Source organism: Euleptes europaea, chromosome 2 (genome assembly GCF_029931775.1).
Source record: "Euleptes europaea isolate rEulEur1 chromosome 2, rEulEur1.hap1, whole genome shotgun sequence".
Classification (NCBI taxonomy): Eukaryota; Metazoa; Chordata; class Lepidosauria; order Squamata; family Sphaerodactylidae; genus Euleptes; species Euleptes europaea.
This window is the reverse complement of record NC_079313.1, coordinates 124,384,818-124,397,489: the sequence shown is the minus strand read 5'-3', so window position 1 is coordinate 124,397,489 and position 12,672 is coordinate 124,384,818. Positions and strand designations below refer to the sequence as shown.

Sequence of the window (12,672 nt, the reverse complement as noted above, 5' to 3'; positions counted from 1 at the left end):
TGGGTTGCATTCAGCGATATGTGGGCCCAAAGACTGCAGATCTTTCCCTTGTCCCCTGAGCAAGGCTGTTAATGATAGGATGTTCTGAAGGTCATTAATTTGTAGGGTTGCCATAAGTCAAAGAGACATAATGGCACATATCATATAACACATATACTCCCCCCTCCTTTCTTGATCCTAGGAAAGAAGATTCTCAGGGCTGCGGTACCTACATGGATAGACTACACAGGCTGAGGAGTTGCATTGACAAAGGGAAGGGTATGAAGTCTCTTTGTCCTCCCTCTTCTTTCAGTACAGCTCTGCTTATGGAAGAAGCAGGAGGGATAATTCCCCCATTTCCTTTGATCAGTGTCGCTTCTTGTTCCGGTCCTAATACTCAGGTTCAGAAAAGACTGCGTTGAACAACTTTGGACTTTCCTTTTGCATCCACTCTCACATCAACAACTGAATGTTCTTTCAGCTTTAGTCCAGCTGTGTCTTTAAGAATAGCGCTACTTGTAATTGTCCTCCGCTCTTCCCCAGTAGCTGACTAAGTGCCTTCTGACCTGGGGGTACCATCTTCCAGCATGAATCAAGGGAAGTTTAAAATTGTAAAACGAGAAATGGAACGTTTAAACATTTCAACCCTGGGAGTGAGTTTACTATTGAGTTTCTGGAAGACTGACGGCACTTCCGGATTTCTGCTGGAAGAGACATCACGGTGACACCGATGGCACCCCCAACCCCCAGAATCGTGCTAGTTTTCAGCCATACCCTGTTGACCCTAATATAATCACATTAAAACATTTCTTGATGCTATTATGTGTTGTATTGTTTTCTGTTGCAAATTATCACAATTACATTTTCACTTTTTGAATGCACTGCTTTTTATGTCCTTAAGGTGGCAGAAGACACCATACACCATAAAACTGCACAAGAGCCATAGTCCAAAAAAACTGAAAAGATACTTCAATACATTTATTTATTTCAATTCCTATGTTGTTCTATTCCTAGAAAATCATTTTAAAATCTACCATACAAACAGTATTTTTCTCATAATGAGAAGCATTATTTTGTCATTTGTGAGTAACAACAGTTCCAAAATCCAAAATGCTCAGATGTTTTCTCATTTTTAGGCTTGGGTGCTCTATGGGTTGTATCCAACCAGTTTTTCCATTGGAGAAAAAGGTTGGTTCCTCTTTAATCCTCAAAAAGGCTATGCTGGGGATCAAGGGACTTGCCTGGCAAAACCCATAAGGAGTGAAGGTAGAAACCAGTGGGAATCTGGGGGGCAAGGATATGGGGAGTGTGCTGCCAGCAATTGTGTGATGCCAGTTTTACTATAGACTTTCCGGCTATTCTTAGAGAGGACTGATGTCACTTCTGGGTTATTCCCAGAAATGATGTCACAGATGGCAATATTATTATTTTTCTGCTGTAACCTTGGGCGCCTACCAGTGGGCAATTGTTGCTGGGAGTGGGAAATCCACTGCCCCCAGCAGGCATTTGGCAACAATAGGTGAGGACCATAGTAAAGAGGGAAATTAGGTGAAGTTGAGTGAAAAAGTAGACCAGATCCAACCCAATGTAATAATGGTTCACTTATTTAAGTCCTTTCTATCTCATCTTTCTGGTACTTAACCTTCAAATAAGGCTTACAACCAATGAAGTCATTAAATAATAACATTTGACTATTATCACAAGCATCATATCAAAATATAAACATATATGTGTCATGTGCAAATAAATATTAATGTAATTTGCAAAAGAGGAAGTCAAAATGGAAGACAATTTATAGCTCAGTCTCACCACCACAATACAAATGTTTTGGTTTGTATTATTGTAGAAATGCTGCAAACTTCTTGCGAGATTCAACTCTGGTTGAAATATTTGCAACATGGAATAAAGTACCCGTAAACATTTTCCTTACTTGGCAAAACTAACAACTTCTGTTTTATTCCAATTCAAACTTCAGCTCAGCCTCTAACCAATTAGGTGGTATTAATCAAGCCAAAATTAGTATTTTTACAGTGCCCCCTCCATATGGATATGGTAATAATGGCCTGTTGCAGTGCTCACTGAGATTAAGTATGTGAACTGCTTTGAACACTTTAAATGCACTGCATAAATGCTATTATTAGCATTAGGCCAGAATATGGAGACACAGAATGGTTTCCAATAGGCAAAGGTGTCAGACAAGAATGTATTTTATCTCCCTGTCTCTTCAATCTATATGTAGAACATATCATAAGGAAAGCTGAATTAGATTTAGATGAAGGTGGAGTGAAAATTGGTGGAAGGAACATTAACAATTTGAGGTATGCAGATGACAGCACATTACTGGCAGAAAATAGTGAAGACTTGAAATGACTACCGATAAAGGTTAAAGCAGCAAGTGTCAAAGCAGGATTACAACTGAACATAAAAGGCAAAAGTGATGACTATTGGGGAATTACACAACTTGAAGAAATTGAAATTGTTGAAGATTTTCTATTCCTTGGCTTCATCGTCAATCAAAAGAGACTACAACAAGAAATCAGATGGAGTTTGAGACTGGGAGGGTAGCCATGAAGGAGTCAGAAAAGATCCTTAAGTGTAAGGATGTGACTCTAGTGACTAAGATCAAGATAATTCATACCATAGTATTCACCATCACTATGTATGGATGTGAAAGTTGGACAATGAAAAAAGCTGACAGGAAGAAAGTAGATACATTTGAAATGTGTTGGAGGAGAGTTATATAGACACTGTGGACCGCCGAAAAGACAAATAAGTGGGTTCTGCATCAAGTCAAGCCTGAACTCTCCCTAGAGCCTAAAACAGGGGTGGGGAACATCAGGCCCGGGGGCCGTTTAAGGCCTGCGAAATCATTTGGTCTGGCCCTTCATGGGTCCTGGCAGATCTCTAGCTCAGAAGGATCTAAGACTGGTGATCAGCCCCCTCCCGCGGACAGGAATAGCCTCTGTTCAAGGCAGATGCTAATTTGTTTTGCCGATAAGAGTCATTAGCTATGGAGCTGCTAGGACTGCCCAAGAAACTGTGTTAACCCTTTCCCACCCGAGCCATGGAGAAACATATTCCCTCTGTACTACAAGAGGGCTGGGGGCGTAAGTGGAGACAATGGAGGGGTTAAAGGGGGCAGGGCCAGAATGTGCGGGGAGGGGGAGTTCTTAGCCAGTGTGTCCTCATTTCATCCCTGCAGGCAGAGATAGCAGGAGCCAGCTGTAGAATCCAGCCCCGACCATGCAGAGCAGGAGCAACTCTGGTGTCCGGCTGGATGGCTCTGCCCAGGTAGTACAACAGACCATCTGTGCCACCAGGTGGGCGAGTGCACCACTGGTTGGATGCCTGCCTGCGCGGGGGGGGGGGTGTCATCTGGGGCAGTTGCCTGCTTGGGGCTTGGTCGGCTAATTTTTAAGTTGATAATTTTGTATGGCCCGCGAATGATGTTATAAATATCCAAATGGCCCTTGGCGGAAAAAAGGTTCCCCACCCCTGCCTAAAATAACTAACCTGAGGCTAATGTACTTTGGTCACGTTATGAGAAGAGTCCCTGGAAAGACAATAATTTTAGGAAAAGCTGAAGGCAGCAGGAAAAGAGGAAGACCCAACATGAGAGGCCCTCACTTTGCAAGACCTGAGCAAGGCTGTTAATGATAGAGTATTCTAGTATTCCAGGTATGCTATCAAAAAAGAGGGGGTTAGAATTATGTCCAATAAAAATATTTTTGGACAATAACTTACATTCTTACATTCAGGGTTATTTCAAGTAAATACAGTAACTGCAAATCACAGTATATCATACCCGAGTTAACTTATTTAATTTCGCCAGTTCCCTGGTGTATGTGAAAAGTGCCCTCAAGTCACAGACGACTTATGGCAACCCCATAGGGTTTTCAAGGCAAGAGACTAACAGAGGTGCTTTGCCATTGCCTGACTCTGCACAGAGACTCTGATATTCCTTGGTGGTCTCCCATCCAATTACTAACCAGGACCGACTCTGCTTAGCTTCTGAGATCTGACTAGATCAGGCCCCATCCAGGTCATGGCCAAGTTTCCCTGTCCAGTATAAAAAACTGAAAGATGAACCAGTTTGGAACTGTTGCTACTTGCCAGTAAAGGTAAAGGTCCCCCGAGCAAGCACTGGGTCATTCCTGACGCATGGGGTGACGTCACATCTCGACGTTTACTAGGCAGACTTTGTTTACGGGGTGGTTTGCCAGTGCCTTCCCCAGTCATGTTCCCTTTACTCCCAGCAAGCTGGGTGCTCATTTTACCGACCTCGGAAGGATGGAAGGTTGAGTCAACCTTGAGCCGGCTACCTGAAACCAACTTCCGTTGGGACTGAACTCAGATCGTGAGCAGAGCTTGGACTGCAGTACTGCAGTTTACCACTCTGCGCCACCAGTTAAAAACATGAGAGTTTCCTAGTAAACCTTATTCTGAAACAGCCTCCTGAAACAGCTGGCCACCCCTCTGGATATTCTGTAAAACAGAATGACTTAGTAGGGCATTTGGGGCTGGTGAAGTAAAGTTTTTTATTATGGACACTGATACAATGGATGTTTTGATTTTTGCTGGCTGTATTTATTTACTTTTTACAAATTTTAATCTGTCTTTCTCTGTAAAATTGCAGGCTTGAAGCGGTTTACAACTAAATATAATGTAAATAGTAACACCCCAACATTAAAACAGTACAAAACAGTAATCAATCAGCAACATCTTTTCTACCTCAGTCTTCAGCTGGCATTCATTAGTATAGTCCCCGTTAGCTTTTCTTATTTTTAAACATTAATAAAAATAATAACAATTCACAACTGACTTATGGTGACCTCTCTTGGGGTTTTCAAGGCAAGGGATGAGCAGAAGTGGTTTGCCACTGCCTTCCTCTGCATAGCAACCCTGGTATTCCTTGGTGGTCTCTCATCCCAATACTAATCATGAGCTCTGACAAGCTCAGGCTAGTCTGGGCTATTCAGGCTGCTGTTTTAAACATCATACTGATTTAATTATTTTATTGGAATTTCTATTTTATGTTGTTACCCTTTCTGGATCCTAACTTTATGGGGGGGGGGCGGGGAAGTGGGCTTAAAATATTTTTTAAAAATATAAAATAAATAAATCCTTATTTTTGGTGTCCTCTGCCTCTGTTCAACAAACTATAATGCAAATGTTGTATATATTTAACAATATATCTCAAACAGCTTGTCACTTATGGTATAATGCCACAACTACTGACATTTTCCTTTTCTGATTTCTATAGGACACAACTATCAACAATTTTGCAACAATGGCTGCTTGTAATTTGAAATTGTCAGTAACCATGAAAAATCAGCACCCCTTGTATTTACCCTTTGTAGCAACTCTTTAGGGTTGCCAACCTCCACGTGGCGGCTGGAGATCTCCTGGAATTACAACTTGTCTTCTGTTGACAAAGATCAGTTCCCTTGGAGAAAATAGCTGCTTTGGGAGGTGGGTTTTATGGCATTATAATCCACTGAGGTCCCTCCTCTCCCCAAACCCTGCTTTCCCCAATCACCACCCCCAAATCTCCAGGAATTTCCCAACCCAGAGCTGGCAACCCATCATGCAGGTTACAAGACAAATCCATTTTATTTACCTCCAGCATCACTCTTTCATTAGCTTACTACATAGCCTGCTATCATATGGATATGGACTGACTGGCTGAAGGTAGTCCCCTCAAACTTCAATAGTACAAGTGTCCTGAATGAATGAACAGTGAGAGGACATTTAATTGGCTGTTCATTTGTGTCTCTGTGGCGCCTACATTACTGAGCTTCTGAGTTACCATTTCAGGACTTGTATTGTCACTTACCTTCAGGACCTACGCTCATGACCTTTTCAGTGTGTGACAGTTGTGGCTTTTAGTAACTTTTAGCCACAATATCATGTACTAAGCTGGTTGTGTGACTGAATGCTGGTATTACGCATTAACTAACAATTATTCACTGCCACTCACTAAAAAGAGAATGGCTAGATTCAGATGTCATGATGCCAAATGTTTGGATGAGTAAAATAGAAAGGAGTAAATTTTAGCTCTGAAACTGAAAAACTCATTTCCCTATTGTCTGACACTGATTCATATGTGTCCTATAGAATATCACAATTTGTCCTGGCTGCAAAGAAAATAAGAGCCAATGAGGTTTTAAAGAGAGCAACTGTTTAGAAATTTTTAGAGAGGATAATTTTTAGTTTAAATGGATTTATACTGTATGGTAATTCTGTATAACTATAAGGACACTATGTAATGGCCTACGGCTATACAGATAAACGTATTCAATACAATACTTACTGTATGTTTTCCCAATCTGATCTGTTATTCAAGAAGAGAACAGGTGCTTCATTTCTGGACAGGCTTGTGATTACCTCTTCAATAACATTTTCAATTGCTCTAAGAACCTCAGAGCTGAAATAGATTATGAGATATAATTTCAGTTTAAATATCTAGCATATACAATCAGTGCCAAAATCTGCAATGAAACTTTGATGTGCATCATTGCCTTCATTCATTGACACTGCAAGAAACACCATACTAGACTTTGTCTTACTTTTAAGTCCCCCTAGTTGCAATTTCATATGTCTGAGCTTCAGCACTAGAAAGTATATTGTAAGCCACGCCTCATGAGTTCTTGTCGTCCCCCCCAAGCCAGCCAAACAGTTGGATCAACTGGTTTAAAACAACTATGATTAATGTTTTAAATCAAATGATGTAATATTATATTTGGCCAGAGTTTGACTTAACTTGTTTTTAAATACTGCAAACTTCAAAAAAATGTTCAAGGGTATAATATAAGTGCTTCCTCTCTACCATAGCACATTAACCTTTTGATCTGACACTTTGAATGAGTGCCTGTGGTTTTTAATTATATGAAGGTTTTGGCTGGATAGCAACATTGTGTGTGTGGCGGGGGGAGATAATATGTGTCATGAACTGAACTAAGAACACTGGTAGCATTCCTCATATAACAAATGCAGCAGGTTGATTTTCCTTTGAACAAAATAGATTTTTTTCTAAATTTAACTTTTCCTGCCCTCTGCTTTTGGCAGACTATGTTGTAAAGAGTGCCCTCAGTCCACAGATGCTGCATTGATTAGTTAAAATTCAGGTACAGGTTGTATTTTTAGCCCAAGACACACATACAACTTTTAAGCACTCCTAAGCTTTCTTTAGCCCAGGGAATGTTTTACAGCATACACCCATGCCATATTACAAACCACTTTAGAGAATTCTTTCAGTATCAAAAATGGTTTCCCATGAAAATGGTGGCAGTGGTTAAAGGGAATTTGGCTGCAGTTCAAAGAACGTACGTCCAAAGTCCCTTTTGGCAAGAAGAATTAGTTGTGGGGTTCTTTGGATCCTGGCTGTTAACTTCTAATTCTGAATGATCACATTCTGTTGTGAATAAGAATATGGTCCTGTCTTAAACAGGAGCACATTGGTGATACATATCATAATGAATCTCAGACACACAGAATATGTTCCATCCAGTAAAAGTATAGAGTGCCTTTTGAAGATGATTGCACATTTTTCATATATTACAAAGGAGGATATTGGGAATGATTTTTGGTAGAGGGCTAGTATTTATCAGAATCAGAAGGAATATAGAACAACTAATGTTCAGTTTTCCAATATGAAAACTGAAAAAATGGCTATGCTTTAGCTTGAAAAGATTGCAAATAAAATAGAAAAGATGGCTAGATTCAACAGCTGGGGTCCATTGGACTGCTGATTTGCCCTATTTCCTGTTGGTTCTCTTCGCCAAGTTAAGAACATCAGCTACTTCAGATTGCTTCAGTTTCTGCAGTTGTAATGATCATTTATGACCCATGTGTATTGAATTTTATCACAGTTCTGCATTAGTCAGATAATTTAGCCAGACAGTCTGTTTCATCTTCAGAAATGTAAGGCTAAGTAATCAGTGCCAAATAACAGATCCAGGTTTCCAAGCTTAATTTCTGGGGTTTGAGGCCAACAGTAGTTGAGAGTACTTTAAAAGGAGAAAGGCAAGGATATGAGCAGCATGCTCAAAAGAACACATCACATATGCTCTATTTCAGTTTAGCTCCTTGAAGATGAAGTAACCTTTAAGAAGAAAAAAGATACATTACTGGCCAAACATGCCAACTTAAAAAACACTCGGCATTAATTACAGAGAAATCTAAGCTGGGAACAGCAAGACACTACAGATGTATCACACAAGGATAAAGCCTGTCAGTTCATTTCCAACAGGTCACAGCATGAACATTTTTTTTTTGGCAGCACAAATAGAAATGCACTTAAATCATTATTTCACAACAAGAATGAAAAAAAAATCCAGCTACCAAATTAATCCCAGTGTTTTTAACAAACAATGGCATTTGAACATGGATTAAAATTATGATAAATTAAATTATGAAACTATGTTGCTTAAACAAAAAACATTAAAATGGCAAATCTCTTGTACTATTTGTATACTATGCTCTAGTATGCATACAGCACTAGTTGTACTTTTCTCAGTCCTTATAACGTATGCTGCAATTCCCTGTTATAGCAAAAGGCCACATAAAGTAACTAAGAGTACTAACTTGTAAATATTTTTAGGTTCACAGTGTAGAAAAGCGAGTGGTAATAATACTACTTTTGGAAAATATATATGAACATAATTTGTTTCTGAACTACTGGAGAGCAGGGTTAAGAACATGAGCTGTGTATAAAATAGAACTCTGTATTCCAACACTTCTAATTTTCCCTATTCTGGTATTACTGAAATAACCTTTTGGTGTGCAGATTTTTTTTAGGTATTTGGTATTTATTCATTTGGATTTATAGCTTCCCCTCCTGACAGCTCAGAACAGCCTTGACAAATTAGCAGAACAGAATAAGATTTCAAGTAATGCAGTGAAATGTTCCCTCCTTTCACTATTTAATTTGAAACACAGTTATAGCTCATGTATTTGGAATGAATTGAGGTTGCTATACCCATTTTTGCTTGTTTCTGGTTAAGGGCGGTATGAATGCTATAGAGGTGATTTAGATGACACATGTTAAGGAAATGGAGCAGATGCTTGTTTTTATAACAGTATCTAAGCTGGGTGTGTTTGCTGTTATGGGAAAACATGAATTTTGCATGTGAATTGTATATGTAACAAATATGAGATGGCTACATTGCTGAGGAGTGGATGAATTAGTCTAAAAGAAAAGGCAATAGTTCAGTATCAGAAGATTCCAGGTTTGGTCTGTGGTAGCTCGTTTTAAACGTGTAGAGTTGCCAACTTCCTAGTGGAACCTTAAGATCTCCCTAAATCACAACTAATCTCCAAACGATAGAGATCAGTGTTCCTGGAGAAAATGGCTGCTTTGGAGGGTGAATATCCTCTACTTAGGTCCCTCCCCTTAACCCCCCCATGCTCCACCCCCAAATCTCCAGAAATTTTCCAACCCAGAGTTGGCAACCCTATAAAGTGTGACAGAGAGCAGAACAGAGAGAATCTCAGCCTGGGACTTTGGAGACCTGCTGCCAATCATAGTAGACACTCCGCCTGGGCCGGCGGCATTATATGTTCAAAATATGAATGCTTTTGAAGTCTCTTTCTGGCAATCGCATTGTCTATTCATGTGATATTTTAAATTGAAAAGTGGGCATCCAATGCCACCGGGGCTGAAGTGCAGTGGCACCTTATCTATTTTGTCTGTCAGTGCACCTTTGAGGGAAAGCATCTCGTACATTGGCATGAGATCTGAAGAGAATTGTGTTTCTATGCAGCAAAGCAAGTTGCAAGCTGTGCCCTAATAACAGGACTGCCAATCTCCAGGTGGGGACTGGAGATCTCCTGGAATTACAATTGATATCCAATGGTTCCCTCAGAGGAAATGGTTGGTTTGGAGGGTGGACTCCATGGCATTATAACATGCCAAGGTCCCTCCCCAGGGTCCACCTCCAAATCTGCAGGCATTTCTCAATCCAGAGTTGGCACGCGGCAAGCTAGCTAGGGAGCTGCATGATGTTATGGCCGAAAGAATAATGAGATAACCCAATTTATATAACATTACTGTGGAATTCACATCACATGACGGAATAGAGAACTGTTCCCCTTTCCATATTTTTAACAGGGCCACTCAAAGGATGCTTTCCATATGGGTGAGATTTTGAGTGAATTATAAGCATGTTGTGTCATGGCACGTGCTGATATTTTTTTCTCAGTGTGTTTTGTGGGGTGTTAATCCATGAACGGAAATTCTGGAGCGCAGAAAAGTGTGGGCAACAATGGGCGAAAGCTTTAGCCTCCTTTATTCCGTTTCAGCCAGGATCCAGCCAGGATCGAACGCACGTTCGGCAAAACGCATGTGTTCAATCCTGGCTGAAAAGGGAATAAAGGAGGCTAAAGCGACCGTGCGTTTCCGCCCAATAAGGCCGACTGTTTTGCACAGTCCAGCTTAGCAGAAGAGGCGGCTTGTCTTTCAAGGCTCCAACCCTACTGCGGCCTCCCATTTCCAGCGCAATACTTTGCATGCTTACTCCCAAGTAAGCCCCGTGAAGCTCAAATGGGCTTTACACCCAAATAAATGGGATTAGAATTGCTTTTTGTTTTATACCTAAGGATTTCACTGCAGTGAATGGAAACAAGGGGGTCATCCTTGTTTCCAAGCGTTTCCCCCCCAGCTTCACTGAGGGAAGCTCGGTGTTGGCGCAATAAGGTAAACAGGGACCAATCCGTCCCTCTGAGGAAGCTCATAGCGAAGCCAAAGCGACGGCATCAAACGAAAGGTTTTAAGTTTGGTAACGAAATGGGGAGGACGCGAGGACGTCTGTCCATCATCGGTCGCCCCGCCCCCCTCCGTCTCGTGCTTTTCCACGAAGCGAGAAGGCCCCTCCCCCACCCCCAACGGCTTTTCCCGCCCTCCGCGGGGTAAATCGGAAAGGCGCGAGGAGACGCACGCGCCTGTCGCACCCCGGCCGTTTTATGTCAATCTTGGGCGGCGGACTAAGCCCAGCAGCCAATCAGATCAGGGGAGAGATGGCCTTGTGCAGGCGACGAGAGAAAGGGGGCCGGAGGCGGGATTAAGGGACCGTCTCTAGAAGGCTGCTGCGTGGGGCTAATTTATTGCACCTTTAAATAAATAAAGCATGTTTAGTGGCCATTTGTTTCAACAGGTTGGTTTAGAATACATTTGGGATGGGCTGATTCTGGGGTTTTGCCTTGGATTTGGCGCTCTCTAGATGCACATTTTTCCCATCTGCGTTCTGAAAACTGCATGGGGGCTTATTTTTGAGATGTGAAAATTTGGCTGGGGAAAATGTGCATTTAGAGAGCAGCAAGGAATTGCAGGTTTTAAAAAAGAGGGGACGTTCTTTTGCACCCATGGATGCATAAAGAGGGAAAGGGGTGCTAGAAACTTGCTGGCCTTTGAGGTGCAACAAAAATCCCGGGTTTTTTCCAGATTTTATGTCAAATGGAGTGAGAAAAGAGCAGATGTAGTGGGGGCAGGGCTATTACACACACACACACACCGAAGTTCTCCATCAAGAAAAAAGCTATCAGGAAGTCTGGTGTTATGAAGCTGGGCGGGGAGATATATCAGGAAAGGTGATGCCCCAGACGTCCGGCTTCAAATTTGCTGCACAGATGTGTTAGTTCCTTTTGTAATTCAGCACAAACCGTCTTTAGGGCTAGACTCAGGCTGAACCACTTTTTGGACTCCCATCACTCATTCAAAGGAGGACAAGATACCTCCGGTGCTTCCCATAGTGGCACAGAACAAGGCAATTCTGGCAGATGCAGCTTGTTATACTGGTGTGAGGAAAGTTGCAAATGCCAGAATTACCTTTCTTACACCACTGTCTGTTTATTTAGAAGATTTGCATGCTTGCCTTCCCGGAAACTTGCTTGAGGCAGCTTGCAAAGTAAAAACAATAACATCTTTTAAAAATAACCACCAGCATAGGAAAGTCTCTGAAACAGGAACCCCACCTTCTTCAGAATTGGGTTCTTGAATCTGTTTTGACTGTTTTGGAGAGGGGCTCAATTTGCTCCAGTCTTTTGCAGTGCAATCCTAAACACAGTTAGCCCCCTCTAAGGCATAGGTTTGGAAAGATGCAGCAGATCTCAGAAGCTAAGCAAGGTCAGCCCTGGTTAGTATTTGAATGGAGACCACCAAGGAATACCAGGGTTGCTGTGCAGAGGAAGGCACTGGCAAACCACCTCTGTTCGTCTCTTGCCATGAAAACCCCCAAAAGGGGTCGCCATAAGTTGGCTGCGACTTGACGGCACGTTACACGCACACAACTCTTGTTTAGGATGGCAGTGTTGGATTTCTTTGCTCACTAGTCACCTACTGATCCTTCTTGGTGACATACCAAAGCCTAGATCTATGTCTTTAAGGCTATGTCTGTTTAACAGGCAAGTCTTTTAGACTGCAACCTAAGTATCTGTGGTGGGAACACAGCAATTTCTGAACTCCAGTCTGTTGTTCAGGTGTTCAAGGCACAGGGTCCCTGCTTTTTTTTGGAGGGGGAAGACACCAACTCTAGCTGGACTGTGATTCCTTCTGAATTTTGCTGAGATTCTTATGGCTTCTTAAATTACTTAGGGTTGCCAACTTTGGCCTGTGAAATTCCTGAAGATTTGGGGGTGGTGCTTGTGGAGGGGGAAAATTTGGGGATGGGTTTCACCTAGAATCTATGATATACCATA

The 12,672-nt window shown here is 41.7% G+C and overlaps 1 protein-coding gene across 1 annotated transcript in view; it reads right to left on the bottom strand.

Annotated features, from left to right (window-relative positions):
• SPO11 (SPO11 initiator of meiotic double strand breaks) overlaps positions 1-10,713 on the bottom strand; it is a 29,397-nt gene extending 18,684 nt beyond the window's left edge. The window contains exons 1-2 of the mRNA XM_056844889.1: positions 10,574-10,713; positions 6,293-6,406 (exon numbers count right to left, since the gene is read on the bottom strand). Of these exons, the coding sequence (XP_056700867.1) occupies positions 6,293-6,406; positions 10,574-10,713 (254 nt within the window). The remainder of the gene's footprint in view (positions 1-6,292; positions 6,407-10,573) is intronic.
• Positions 10,714-12,672: the final 1,959 nt, after the last annotated feature.